Source organism: Microcebus murinus, chromosome 1, assembly GCF_040939455.1.
Source record: "Microcebus murinus isolate Inina chromosome 1, M.murinus_Inina_mat1.0, whole genome shotgun sequence".
In the NCBI taxonomy this organism is placed as follows: Eukaryota; Metazoa; Chordata; class Mammalia; order Primates; family Cheirogaleidae; genus Microcebus; species Microcebus murinus.
This window is the reverse complement of record NC_134104.1, coordinates 70,359,384-70,374,931: the sequence shown is the minus strand read 5'-3', so window position 1 is coordinate 70,374,931 and position 15,548 is coordinate 70,359,384. Positions and strand designations below refer to the sequence as shown.

The 15,548-nt window shown below is 41.9% G+C and overlaps 1 protein-coding gene across 5 annotated transcripts in view; it reads right to left on the bottom strand.

Annotated features, from left to right (window-relative positions):
- ATP13A3 (ATPase 13A3) overlaps nucleotides 1–15,548 on the bottom strand; it is a 113,533-nt gene that overhangs the window by 50,017 nt on the left and 47,968 nt on the right. For all 5 annotated transcript variants that reach the window (XM_012780265.2, XM_012780261.2, XM_012780264.2 and 2 more), the window contains 4 exons: nucleotides 14,464–14,643; nucleotides 14,163–14,320; nucleotides 12,880–13,068; nucleotides 10,141–10,202 (listed from right to left, as the gene is read on the bottom strand). In XM_012780265.2, the coding sequence (XP_012635719.1) occupies nucleotides 10,141–10,202; nucleotides 12,880–13,068; nucleotides 14,163–14,320; nucleotides 14,464–14,643 (589 nt within the window). The remainder of the gene's footprint in view (nucleotides 1–10,140; nucleotides 10,203–12,879; nucleotides 13,069–14,162; nucleotides 14,321–14,463; nucleotides 14,644–15,548) is intronic.

Below are 15,548 nucleotides of genomic sequence, written 5' to 3'. Positions count from 1 at the left end.
CAGCCAATATCATACTGAATGGGGAAAAATTGAAAACATTCCCACTTAAAACTGGAACAACACAAGGTGGCCCACTATGTCCACTTCTATTCAACATAGTGCTAGAAATCCTTGCTACAGCAATCAGACAAGAGAGCGGAATTAAGGGCGTCCAAATGGGAGCAGAAGAGATCAAACTCCTACTCTTCACTGATGGCGTGATATTATACCTAGAAAACCCCAAGGATTCAACCAAGAGACTCTTTGATCTGATGAATGAATTTCATAAAGTCTCAGGATACAAAATCAATACACAGAAATCAGAGGCATTCATATACGCCAACAACGGTAAAAGTGAGAACCAAATCAAAGACTCAATCCAAAATAGCAACAAAGAAAATAAAGTACCTTGGAATATATTTAACTAAGGAGGTAAAAGACCTCTACAGTGAAAACTATGAAACACTGAAGAAGGAAATAGCAGAGGACGTAAACAGATGGAAGAATATACCATGCTCATGGGTAGGCAGAATCAACATTGTTAAAATGTCTATACTACAAAGTGACCTACAGAGTCAACGCAATCCCTATCAAAATACCATCATCATTTTTCACAGATATAGAAAAAATAATTTTACACTTCGTATGGAACCAGAGAAGACCCCGTATAGCAAAATCAATCCTAGGCAATAAAAACAAAATAGGAGGTGTATCAATTTACCAGACTTCAAACTATACTACAAGGCTATAGTCATTAAAACAGCTTGGGACTGGCACAAGAACAGGGACGTTGGCCAGTGGAATAGAACAGAGAACCCAGATATAAAACCATCTTCATATAGCCAACTAATCTTCAACAAAACAGACAAAAACATACACTGGGGAAAAGAATCCTTATTCAATAAATGGTGCTGGGAAAACTGGATAGCCACATGTAGAAGACTGAAACAAGATCCACACCTTTCATCTCTCACAAAAATCAACGCACACTGGGTAACAGACTTGAATCTTAGGTGTGAAACTATTAGAATTCTAGAGGAAAATGTTGGAAATACTCTTCTAGACATTGGCCTAGACAAAGAATTTATCAAGAAGACCCCAAAGGCAATCATAGCAGCAACAAAAATAAACAAATGGGACCTAATCAAATTAAAAGGGTTCTGAGGCCGGGCGCGGTGGCTCACGCCTATAATCCTAGCACTCTGGGAGGCTGAGGTGGGCGGATTGCTCGAGGTCAGGAGTTCAAAACCAGCCTGAGCAAGAGTGAGACCCCGTCTCTACTATAAATAGAAACAAATTAATTGGCCAACTAATATATATAGAAAAAAAAAAAAAAATTAGCCGGGCATGGCGGCGCATGCCTGTAGTCCCAGCTACTTGGGAGGCTGAGGCAGGAGGATCGCTTGAGCCCAGGAGTTTGAGGTTGCTGTGAGCTAGGCTGATGCCACGGCACTCACTCTAGCCTGTGCAACAAAGAGAGACTCTGTCTCAAAAAAAAAAAAAAAATCAGTAGTGGGAACTCTAAGGAAAGAGAAAAAATAAAAAAATAAAAAAAAATAAAAAAAAAAAAGGCTTCTGCACAGCCAAAGAAACTGTCAAGAGAGGAAACAGACAGCCCACAAAATGGGAGAAAATTTTCACAAACTACACATCTGATAAAGGGCTTATAACTAGAATCTATTTAGAACTCAGGAAAATCAACCAGAAAAAAATCAAACAACCCCATCAAAAAAAGGGCAAAGGACATGAACAGAAACGTTTCAAAAGAAGACAAAATTGTTGGAGACTAAGACCCTTCATATTCCAACGACTTGCCCTATGCACGGGCCTCCTCGTCCTGGAAAATAGCACCCAGCTCCCCAGCTGTAGTTCCAAGAAGAATGCATTCCATGCCATGCTTGCTCCAGGGCATGCCACCTGCAATTGTTCCCAACCCCCTGCCAGGTTGGGGTTGAGAGATCCATCACAAAGAGCTTCCGGTGCCATTGGGATGCTGATTGGGGCTGATTAGCCCACAGGAAAGCCTCATTATTCCCCCACTCTATTTTTCTGTTTCTACTTCCTTGTTTTCTGTATATAAAACCTACTAAAAATCCAAGTAAAGGAGACCTTGACAATCATTCGCTTGGTCTCGTTTCTTTCTCTCGCTCATCTCTTTCAGGCACGCTCATCTCTTTCAGGCACGGTCCCCCTCGCCCCCACGAGTAACAAGGTCCCGCGGGTCGGGACAAGTGGCGCCCAACGTGGGGCTCGAGGTACGGACTTTTGTCGGGTGACGCCACGGAGTGCTCTTCGGCCGAAGGAAACCCTACAGAGACCCTCGTTCTGCGGCTCACAGAGTCGACGGTCTGGTGAGTAAATTTTTACATTGTCACCCCATCGAGATGGGCCATTCATTGTCTAAAGAGGCTGTTTTTATTAAGGATCTTAAGGCCTCACTCAGAGAGAGAGGAATTAGAGTTAAGAAAAAGGATCTATTAAAGTTTTTTGTGTTCATTGATCATGCTTGTCCTTGGTTTATTATTGGTGGACCTGAGATTCACCCACGCAAATGGCAAAAAGTAGGTAGAGATTTAAACGATTGGAATTAGAGATTTAAGAAAAAAGACTTAGTAAAGTTTTTTGTGTTCATTGATCGTGCTTGTCCTTGGTTTATTATTGGTGGACCTGAGATTCACCCACACAAATGGCAAAAAGTAGGTAGAGATTTAAACAATTTACTTCTAAGTCAGGGCCCAGATGCCGTCCCTGTATCTGTTTTTTCGTACTGGGGACTAATCAGAGATATTGTTGAAGGGGCAGATTCAGACCCCAATAAAAAGCAGCTGCTCTCAGTAGCAGAATTCTGCCTCCGACCCGTGTCGCGGTCCGCTTCGGGAACGTCTTTAAAGACAGCCGAAGGGCCGGTTTCTCCTAATAATTTTAAGAGACCAACATGTCCTTCCCCTTGTCCTCAGTTTGTATTAATATGCCCCCTCAGGACCCCTCAGCTGAGCTCCAAACATCTAGAGAGGAGCCCCCGATTAGTAGGCCAGACACCAAGACCCTCTATCCTCCCTTACCCCAGGGTACAGCCCTTCATGCATTTAATTACCCGGTATTCAAAAAACAACCCCTCCGAGAGTCCCTCGACCCCGCAGAAGAGGCAACCCTCGGAGAGGAAGCAGCCCAATATCACAATCCCGAATGGCCTCCTCCTTACGTGCCCCAAATTTGCGCACCTTCGTTAATGCCTCCCCTTACAATGCCCTTACTTTTGCGTACCAAAGAAGACTTAAGTCAAAGGGTTACGCAATTAAAGGATGTTTTACAACTTCAAAAAGAGTTTGCCCAGCTTTCCAAAGACTTGTCCTCCCCACCCCCTTTTCGCCCACGGGACTCTTTTGGCAGGGCAAGCCTCTTTTTTGGGTTCACCTATCGGCTTCCCCTAAAGTCCTTCCCACCTACCCTTACTTAGTAGCTAAAATTATTCGATTGGGGCGAGAAAACTCCCTTAAGCTCTTTGGAAAGGATCCAGATATCATAATACTCCCTTACAATGCTTCTCAAATTCAGTGGCTAATACAAAATGATGATGATTGGGCGGTTAACTGTACGTCTTTCCAGGGCAAACTAGATAATCATTACCCCCCTGATAAACTAATTCAGTTCCTCTATCGGACACCTGTAATATTTCCCAAGAAAACAAGAGTCTCCTCCATTCCAGGAGCCGTCTTAGTCTTTACCGATGGATCCTCCTCAGGCACCGCGGCCTATAGCATTAATGGCCAGGTCCGCAGTTTTCCCACCAGATTCTCCTCTGCTCAACTCGTTGAGTTAGCAGCCTTAGTCGCAGTCTTCAAATACGTAGATCAGTCACCATTTAACTTGTATACTGATAGTTCTTATGTTGCTCATGCTGTCGCCGCTTTAGAAACTGTGCCTCATATTCGGCCCTCCAACAATACCACTCAAATGTTCCAGCAACTACAAGGACTCATTCACTCCCGTTCTGCGCCCTTTTTTATAGGCCATATTCGCGCCCACACTGGCCTTCCTGGGCCTCTAGTAGCTGGAAATAATCTTGTTGATCAGGCGACTCGAGTTGCAGGCGCTGTTCACACTATCACTATTGATCCTGTCTGCGCTGCACACCAGGCTCATGATTTACACCATCTCAATGCCCATACCCTCAGGCTTAAATTCTCCATTACTAGAGAACAGGCCAGAGAAATCGTCCGCCAATGCAGGGCTTGTTTTACCCTTCTCCTTGAGCCACACCTAGGAGTCAACCCTCGCGGCCTGATCCCTGGGGAGCTCTGGCAGATGGATGTCACTCATTACCCCCCTTTCGGAAAGCTTAAATATATACATGTCTCTATAGATACTTGCAGTGGATTTATCTTTGCTTCCCTACAAACAGGCGAGGCCACCCGCCACGTTATCAACCATATTATAGCCTGTCTCACCTCCCTCCCTCAGCCTAAAGTTATTAAGACTGACAATGGCCCGGGATATGTCAGCTCCAATTTCAAAAGTTTTTGTGCTCAGTTAGGTATTAAACATGTTACAGGCATTCCATATAACCCTCAGGGCCAAGGTATTGTAGAGAGAGCTCATCAGACGTTAAAAAATACGCTCTCCAAACTACAATCGGGAGGAGGAATTTTGTACCCTTTAACAGGTAATTCCAAAACCCTGCTTAATCATGCCCTCTTCATTTTAAATTTTCTCACCTTTGACACTGCCGGCAAAACAGCTGCCGACCGCCTTTGGCACCCATCCACCTCGGATACTTATGCACAGGCCTTATGGAAGGAGCCGCTTACAGGCAAATGGCTGGGGCCTGACCCTGTCCTCATATGGGGAAAAGGACATGCCTGCATCTACGATACCCAGGCAGGAAATGCCAGATGGCTACCAGAGAGAGCGATTAAGTTATATAACCCACCCAGGGAATCCCCTGAGAAGAATTCTTAATTCTGTTCTCTTCCAGAAATACAATGACTCCCCGAGAGAAGACGCTGATCCTCCTGTGCCTAGTTCTGGCCACGGTCAAGAACACCGCCGCAGCCAACATCCACCAGGTCTACAACTATACATGGCAAATAATTAATGAGGCAGGAGATGTTGCCAATTCCTCCTCGCACCTCTCTGCCACTACGCCATGGGATCCACTAGAAATTGACCTATGCGTGTTGGCCCTTGGAGCCCATGACTATTGGGGCACGCCCTCACATTTTGCACCACAGGTAAAACCCATTAACACGGGAGAACCAGACACCAGTTCTCGGCCAGGCTGTAGCTCTGGGGTTCGAAGAACCTATCTAACCATGGCCCCTATATATGTTTGCCCTGGGGCTCATCGAGACCGTTCTCTTGCTGAAGCATGTGGCTATGCCCCTGACTTCTTTTGTGCCTCCTGGGGCTGTGAGACTACGGGCGATACCTACTGGAGCCCCTCCTCCTCCTGGGACTATATAACAGTTAAAAGAAAATCCCCTTCCCCATACCACCTCAACAGCGGTCCGGTCCCCTTTAAAAAAGAGTGTAGCAACCAGTGGTGCAACCCCCTGTTAATTTCATTCACTGAAGCTGGAAAAAAGGCTTCTTGGGACCAGTCCAGGGGATTTGAATGGGGGCTCAGACTTTACATATCTGGGAGAGATATTGGTCTCACATTTAAAATCAAGTTAATTAAAAGCCTCCCCAGAGGTCCTACAGTCGCATTAGGCCCTAATAACAACCTTCACCCACCTCGACCTCACGGTCCCTCCAGGGACCTACCCTCCTCCCCAACTGTGTCCCCTCCTCCGCTCAGCACCTCCCTATACCAACCTACCCTGCCCGAGGGGCCACCTTCCTCGGCAGAACTAATTCTCTCCTTAGTCAACGCCTCTGTCAGGACCATCCGAGAGGCCAATAATTCAGAATATCAGGAATGTTGGGTATGCTACTCCCCCCGGCCTCCCTTCTATGAAGGCGTCGCTACTTTTGGTGAGCCATTATTTACTAATGACACCAGCAGACTCAGATGGGGTCTAGAGACCCATGATGGCCTGACACTCAGCCAAGTCACAGGCCTAGGTCTTTGCCTTCTTAGCCCAAGGATGCTCCCTCCCGCACCCTTAGAGAAAATATGCAATCAGTCAATTACTGTCAACTCCACTTTTCAGTATATTCAGGCATCTAACACCTCCTATTTTGCTTGTTCTTCTGGCCTTACCCCGTATGTAGTCTCTGCAACGTTTCTTGAGCATAGAGAGTATTGTGTGTTAGTCATGCTCTTTCCCAGACTCACTGTACATCCTGCTAATGAGTTACTTCAGTTTTGGGAGCGAGGCACCACAATGCCCCGGGAAAAAAGAGAGCCCATCACGGCCGTAACACTCGCAGTTGTTCTAGGCCTTGGTGCCACAGGGGCTGGAACAGGCATAGCCTCTCTAGTCACCTCCAATCAACAATACCTACAGCTCTCTATAGCCATCGATAATGACCTCCGAGAGCTACAGCAAGGTCTAAAATATCTTAAGGAGTCCCTCGCTTCACTCTCTGAGGTAGTGTTACAAAATAGAAGAGGCTTAGATTTAGTGTTCCTCCAAGAGGGAGGTTTGTGCGCAGCACTCAAAGAAGAATGCTGCTTCTATGCAGACAAAACAGGCCTGGTAGAAGATAGTATTGAGAGAGTTAGACAAAGCCTTGAAAATAGAAAGAAACAGAGGGAACAAAGTGAGGCATGGTATCAAAATTGGTTTTCCACATCCCCCTGGCTATCCACATTGCTTCCCAGTGTCTTAGGGCCGTTTATAGGTTTCTTGTTGCTTCTCACTTTTGGGCCTTGGGCATTCAAAAAACTAACCAACTTTGTCAAGTCGCAGGTAGACGCAGCCACACAAAAATCGGTCTCCGTATTTTACCAACGGCTAGAACAAAGAGGCTTCAGAGAAGACCTCCATGAAGAGTCTCCCAACACACCCACTGAAGGTCTAAATTTCTCAGACCTTGCCGCAGACATGGAACGCAGTTGGTTCCAAAAGCTGTGGAGACGCCCATGACGGGATTATCGCGATGCCGTGTACCAGGTGCACACCCCCGCCAGCTGTGAGGTAACTCCATGACGGGAATATTGTAGGTCCATGCCCGGGGGCACACTTCATAATCAGAAGTGCCGGAGCTGGATGCCACCTACATAGCCTAAGACAGAGGCCTCACCGACATTTCGATCGCCAGATCGATCTTATATTTGGGGTGCTGGTCGCGGAAGCCCATCGCGTAGCCTAAGACAGGCTCTCCACCAACCTGTGTAAATCTCCCTCATATTAATAAAGATAGGGGGAGATGTTGGAGACTAAGACCCTTCATATTCCAACGACTTGCCCTATGCACGGGCCTCCTCGTCCTGGAAAATAGCACCCAGCTCCCCAGCTGTAGTTCCAAGAAGAATGCATTCCATGCCATGCTTGCTCCAGGGCATGCCACCTGCAATTGTTCCCAACCCCCTGCCAGGTTGGGGTTGAGAGATCCATCACAAAGAGCTTCCGGTGCCATTGGGATGCTGATTGGGGCTGATTAGCCCACAGGAAAGCCTCATTATTCCCCCACTCTATTTTTCTGTTTCTACTTCCTTGTTTTCTGTATATAAAACCTACTAAAAATCCAAGTAAAGGAGACCTTGACAATCATTCGCTTGGTCTCGTTTCTTTCTCTCGCTCATCTCTTTCAGGCACGGTCCCCCTCGCCCCCACGAGTAACAAGGTCCCGCGGGTCGGGACACAAAATAATGGCCAACAAACATATGAAAAAATGCTCAACATCTCTAATCATCAGGGAAATGCAAATCAAAACTACAATTAAATATCACTTAACTCCAGTGAGAATGGCCTTTATCAAAAAGTCCTCAAACAATAAATGCTGGCATGGAAGCGGAGAGATAGGAACACTTCTACACTGCTGGTGGGACTGCAAGCTACTTCAACCTCTGTGGAAAGCAATATGGAGATACCTCAAAGCAATACGAGTAGATTTACCATTTGATCCAGCAATTCCACTACTGGGCATCTACCCAAAAGATCAAAAGTCACTTTATGTAAAAGACACCTGCACTCGAATGTTTATAGCAGCACAATTCACAATTGCAAAACTGTGGAAACAACCCAAGTGCCTATCAATTCATGAGTGGATTAATAAAATGTGGTATGGTATGTATATGTATACCATGGAGTACTACTCGGCTTTAAGAAACAATGGTGATATAGCACACCTCTTGTATATTCCTGGATAGAGCTGGAACCCATTCTACTAAGTATCTCAAGAATGGAAAAACAAGTACCACATGTACTCACCAGCAAATTGGTATTAACAGATCAACACCTAAGTGGACATATAGGAATAACATTTATCGGGTGTCGAGCAGGTGGGAGGGGGGAGCAGAGGATGTATATATATAAACACAATGAGTAAGATGTGCAACGTTTGGGGAATGGACACGCTTGAAGCTCTTACTTGAAGGGGGAGGGAGGGCATGAGCAATATCCATAACCTTATTAACACTTGTACCCCCATAATATGCTAAAATTAAAAAAAAAATTTTAAATAGAAATTACTTGAACAGCTAAAAATATATAGAAAAAATTAGCTGGGCATGGTGGCACATGCCTGTAGTCCCAGCTACTTGGGAGGCTGAGGCAGAAGGATTGCTTTGAGCCCAGGAGTTTAAGGTTGCTGTGAGCTAGCCTGACGCCACAGCACTCTAGCAACAGAGTGAAACTCTGTCTCAAAAAAGAAAAAAAAAGGCCGGGCGCGGTGGCTCAAGCCTGTAATCCTAGCACTCTGGGAGGCCGAGGCAGGTGGATTGCTCGAGGTCAGGAGTTCGAAACCAGTCTGAGCAAGAGCAAGACCCCGTCTCTACTATAAATAGAAATAAATTAATTGGCCAACTAATATATATATATAATAAAAATATTAGCCGGGCATGATGGTGCATGCCTGTAGTCCCAGCTACTCGGGAGGCTGAGGCAGAAGGATTGCTTGAGCCCAGGAGTTTGAGGTTGCTGTGAGCTAGGCTGACGCCACGGCACTCACTCTAGCCTGGGCAACAAAGCGAGACTCTGTCTCAAAAAAAAAAAAAAAAAGAAAAAAAGGATCTTTACCCCTTATGGAGGAGAGTATAAGTAAGCAACACCACTTCGATGGCAATTAGGCAATACCTAGTAAAGCCGAACCTGTACCCATGCTATGACCTAGCATTTATACTCACAGGGACCTAGATCACTGAAACCACATGCTCACAAGGAGTTGTGTGTAAGAATTTTAATTACAGCACTATTTGTGAAAGTATGGAGAAAAAATGAAATAATCCCTTAGTAGCAGAACAGATATTATGGTTTAATCATATAATGGAATAAGACAGAACAGTTAAAATCAATAAATTATATCTGTATATATCAACATGAACAATCTTGAAAGCAATGTTAGGAGAGGAAAAAAGCAGCAGGACATATGTATAGTATATTCCTCATATATATTTATTTATAGATTATATATGTAGTGAAAATATAAAATATGCAAACATTTTATAAACTTCAGAATGGTGACAGAAATAAGGAAATAATGGTGATAGGAATAAGGAAAGGGATAGAGACTTTAGCAATTCTATAATATTTTAATTCTCTAAAAGAAGAGATCTGAAGCAAATATGGCATAATATCAACTATTTAACCTTAGTGGTAGGTATACAGTTGTCTTTTATATTGCATCCCACATGTTTGCATGTTCTTTATTAAAAATCAACTAATAGGCCGGGCGCTGTGGCTCACGCCTGTAATCCTAGCTCTTGGGAGGCCGAGGCGGGCGGATTGCTCAAGGTCAGGAGTTCAAAACCAGCCTGAGCAAGAGCGAGACCCCGTCTCTACTATAAACAGAAAGAAATTAATTGGCCAACTGATATATATATAAAAAAAAAATTAGCCGGGCATGGTGGCACATGCCTGTAGTCCCAGCTACTCGGGAGGCTGAGGCAGAAGGATCGCTTGAGCCCAGGAGTTTGAGGTTGCTGTGAGCTAGGCTGACGCCACGGCACTCACTCTAGCCTGGACAACAAAAGTGAGACTCTGTCTCAAAAAAAAAAAACAAAAAAAAAAAAAAAAATCAACTAATAAATTATCAAATCTAGCTAATACTTACTGTGCATTTTCCACTCGTTGAATCCCCCAAAGATCTAAACCATCTTCAGTAAGAGTTCCAGTCTAAAATAAACAAAAGAAACAAAACCAACCACATAGCATTAAAAACTATGCTGCATATAATACAATGGAGTAGTATAAAGAGTTTAAAAAAAAAAAAAATGAAAGAAAGAAAGAAAAGAAACAGTCCAAGATCTCAGTATACTGACAGACTCCTAGGATATAGGGCTAAAGTGGGGAAATCAGTGCAGAACTTACTTAACAGTATAAGTCATCTATATAAGGGGGAGGCATATGTATCTAACTATATATTTATGTACTTATATTACCAAAAAAAACAATGAGGATGCACCAATCAACATATCTATCAACCAATAAAGGATGCCTATTAAAGGAGGAAGGAATTAGGGTACAGGGAGCAGAGAGGAATAAGTTAAATGGTATCAATCAGGAGAAAGGAATCAGCTGCAAATGACCTGGCTGCTTCAACAAAATGATTGGGGGTGAGGGGCAAATAAAGGCAACTGTTAGAGATTACTTGTAACCAATGTAATCCCTATTTGGATTCTAACTGAAAAATCAAATAGTAATGAAGCAGATGTTTGGTATGAAAAATAAAAAAATAAAAATAAATAAAAATAAAATAAAAAAAATCAAATAGTAAAAACTAGAGATAGGCAGAGAAATATAAACCTGAACTGGATATTAGAACTCAGGAATTGTTAAATGTATTAAGAGTCACAGTAGTTTTGTGGTTGTACATGTTTTTTAATGCCTTATCTTCTAAAGACACATGCTGAGGTAGTTATGGGTGAAATAATATAAAGTCTAATGCTGCCCCTTCAAAATGAAGAGTAGATGAAAGACTGACAAAATGCCGACAACTTAAAGCTGGGTAATGAGTAAATGACAGTTTATTATGCATGTACCGTTTCTTCACTTCTGGGCCTGCTTAAAACATTTAATAATTAAGTTGCTAAAAAAGACCAAACGTAAAGTGATATTTCCAGGACAGATAAATATGAAATAGTTATGGGAGCATAAGACATTTTCTTTTTTAACAAAAAAAATGATTCATATTTTTCTTCTGTAATAATGAAATGTGCAAAAATCAAGTTCTTATCAAATCAGTTACCAAGAAGAGCCTGGACCAGATTTAATTCTCAAAATAGAACTTTCAGGAAAACTAATTTTAGCTCAGGAAATGAGAAGCCTTTGTAAAAGGTGAGCTATGTTTCATATAATTTGTCATTTTTACATAAAACCATAAAACTGGTGACACCCTTGTAATTTTGAAACATATATTCAATGAAATCATATAGCAGACCCTAAACATAAGCAAAAAAAACCACAAAAAATATGTGCATATGGAGCCTATTCTGATAAGTAAGAATTACTATCTAAAAACATGAAGGATCATATGATCTTTACTACTACTTATTCCTCCTACAAGGCATAATTCTGGATGTGAACAATTAGTTATTTACAGATTTGAATAAATAAGGAATATCCAAAGCATTGACAGCTGAAAAAATAATTCACTTCAGTGCCCTTGTATAATAATATATATAAAAAAAAGTAAATAATAATAATAATGATGATGATGATAAAAAAAGAGGGCCAGAAGAAGTGGCTCACGCCTGTAATCCAAGCATTCTGGGAGGCCAAGGCGGGAGGATCGCTCAAGGTCAGGAGTTTGAAAACAGCCTGAGCGAGACCCCGTCTCTACTAAAAATAGAAAGAAATTGGCCAACTAAAAATATATAGAAAAAACTAGCCGGGCATGGTGGTGCATGCCTGTAGTCCCAGCTACTCGGGAGGCTGAGGCAGAAAGATTGCTTGAGCCCAGGAGTTTGAGTTGCTGTGAGCTAGGTTGATGCCACGGCACTCTATCCCAGGCCAAAAATTAAAAAACTTATAAAAAAAAAAAAAAGAAGAAGAAGAAAGAAAACTGAGAAAATTAACAAATTCAGCAAGTCCTCAAATAATGTCATTTTGCTATAACGTTAATGAGGGGAAATAATCTGATTCCTAGCCTGGGCCAATGTCCGTAAGGAGTTTGCACATTCTCCCCAAGTCTGTGTGGGTTTTATTCCAGGTACTTCGGTTTCCTCCCACATCCCAAAGGTGTGGGTGTTAGGTGAATGGGTTTGTCTAAATAGTCCCAGTCTGTGAGAGAGAGAGAGAACACATGCAGGTGCATGCGCATGCGCAGCCTATAATAGGATGGTTGTGTCCTATTCAGGGTTGGTTCCTGCCTTGCACCCTGAGCTATCAGGATAGCCTCTGGCCACCTGTGACCGGAAAAACTAATAACTGTGTAAATAATTATCGATTTTTATTAATCTTTCTTAAATGTGTATACAGCTCATGTTTACTTCAATGTTTAATATTAGTAGTGTTTTAGATCTTTATTTAGAAGTTTGGTAATGTTTTTGTGACCAGAAATATGCCATAGGAACTTTAAGTCTTATTTGTATCAATTAGCATATGATGAAATTGGTTTCATTATACTTCATTTTGCTTAAAGTCACAGTTTTCAAGAACCTACTAATGATGTTAATTGAGGACTAACTGTATATAAAAATGATGCATATGTCAAATAATTTGAGGAAGAATAAAATCAGAACATTAAAGAATGTGTACAAATAAATTGACAAATAAAATGGAAAACATTATTCTAAATATAATTAAAAGCTACAAAGTAATCTTTTGAGGATGATTATGAAACTGAACTAACCTTGTCAAAACAAACAAGATTCAGCTGTCCACAGATATTTATCCTTTGGGGACTAATACAGAAAATGCCAATCTTTTTCAGTCTTCTCTGAGCATACACAATACCAGCAGTCATCGCAGCAGGAAGTGCAGGTGGCACAGTAATTGTAATGATATCAAGAGACTCAATAATTATTACCCCAACTTCTACCTACAATTAACACAAAAATAAGTGTCAAGCCCCCAACATTAAATATATATTAATTTAATGTGACCATTACCTTAGTGAAAATCTACAAACCATTTTCAATTTTATATTTAACTGTGTATGTACACATCTATTAACCATTTAAAATGTTTTCCCTTTGGAGAGTCTGCACAATAGAAAACTCAAATTGTTAATGGATTACAAACTGATAGCTATTTTTAAAAGACATTTCTTTTTCATAGTCCTACGTACTTCACACATGACACACTTCAAAGCAAATTCAACAAACTTTATCAGATACTGATTCGTTCCACAAGCACCATACTGTGCCAGTCTCTACAGGTGAAAGAAAAGCGAAATTTGACAAGGTCCCTTACAGATGCCTTCAGTTAAGTAATCAAAAATCATTTTAGGCCGGACGCAGTGGCTCACGCCTGTAATCTTAGCACTCTGGGAGGCTGAAGCGGGCAGATTGCTCGAGGTCAGGAGTTTGAAACGAACCTGAGCAAGAGCAAGACCCCGTCTCTACTATAAATAGAAAATTAATTGGCCAACTAATATATATAGAAAAAATTAGCTGGGCATGGTGGTGCATGCCTGTAGTCCCAGCTACTTGGGAGGCTGAGGCAGGAGGATCGCTTGAGCCCAGGAAATTGAGGTTGCTGTGAGCTAGGCTGACGCCACAGCACTCACTCTAGCCTGGGCAACAGAGTGAGACTCTGTCTCATTTATATTTAAAAAAAAAAAAAAATCATTTTAATACTATATATTCTATTCCAGAGGTCAAACAGAAAATAAAGCTTTTGGTGAGTATGTGAGGTCTTTTTTTCCTCTTTTTTTTTCCTTAAAGTCACAAAAGAGCAAGTAAAAGACAGTACGTAAGTCAGAGCCATCCAAAAGGACTGTCTGCTATGATGGATATGCTCTATAACTGTGCTTTCTAAAATAACAGCTATCAAACTCATGACTTTAATATTAAATTAAAATTAAGTTAGCTTAAGAACAAAAAAACTGCTTAAAATTTTAGTTCCTCAGTCTCACTAGCCACATGTGATAAATAAGGATCAAACCTTGTAAGGGGAGTCCTACATACATACCTCATTTAAAATGCTATTGATAATAGTGTAGACAAATCCAATGCCAGCCACTGCCACAAGACATAGTAGAAACAAGTAGGCATCTCTGTAGAGTTTAAAATCAGTTGGTTTGGGATACAATATGGAACGAACAAGCTGTCCTTTGGAAGTACTAAATCCTTTCAAAAAATTAAAGAAGAAAATTATTTATATTTGTATAAGAAAGTAAGAATTATCTCCCAGCAGAATCTCTTTTTAAACAATCAGTGTGTAACAAATACGCTAAAACATGCAAGAAGAGACTAAATAAAATGTTTTCTACCTGTTCTAACTACCACGGCTTTGACAAGTTCTCCGGTGTAGAAACGAGTCTGAATAACAGTTGTACCACAAAACAAAGTGTGTCGTTTATGTGTTTCTGGATTATACAACTCATCTCCCATTCCTTTTATGTCCACTGAAGGATTTGGCAAATTGGTCTTTGTCACTGGAACACTTTCTCCTTAAAAAAATAAAAGTTCATAAATTATTAAATGAAAGTAACCATCAAACACAAAAGAAATCTAAAGTTTTAAAAATCCTAAAAGTTACATTCTGTTTACAACTGTTATTAAGTGCTCTATATGTGGATAACACAGCTTAAACAATTAGCTTGTTTTTTTTTGCTTTTTTTTTGAGACAGAGTCTCACTCTGTTCCCTAGGCTAGAGTGCCATGGTGTCAGCCTAGCTCACAGCAACCTCAAACTCCTAGGCTCAGGCGATCTTCCTGCATCAGCCTCCCAAATAGCTGGGACTACAGGCATGCGCCACCATGCCCGGCTAATTTTTTTTCTATATATTTTTACTAGGCCAATTAATTTCTTTCTATTTTTTTTTTTTTTTTGAGACAGAGTCTCACTTTGTTGCCCAGGCTAGAGTGAGTGCCGTGGCATCAGCCTGGCTCACAGCAACCTCAATCTCCGGGGCTCAGCGATCCTACTGCCTCAGCCTCCCGAGTAGCTGGGACTACAGGCATGCGCCACCATGCCCGGCTAATTTTTTGTATATATATTTTTAGTTGGTCAATTAATTTATTTCTATTTTTGGTAGAGACGGGGTCTCGCTCAGGCTGGTTTCAAACTCCTGACCTTGAGCAATCCGCCCGCCTCAGCCTCCCAAAGTGCTAGGATTACAGGCGTGAGCCACCGCGCCCGGCCGAATTTCTTTCTATTTTTGTAGAGATGGGGTCTTACTCTTGCTCAGGCTGGTTTCGAACTCCTGACCTTGAGTGATCCTCCCGCCTCGGCCTCCCAGAGTGCTAGGATTACAGGCATGAGCCATCGTGCCCAGCCAAACAATTAGCTTTTTGTATACCCATTTCCTCACCCAGAAATACCAAATTTTCTGTCTCCCACAATAATTCCAGG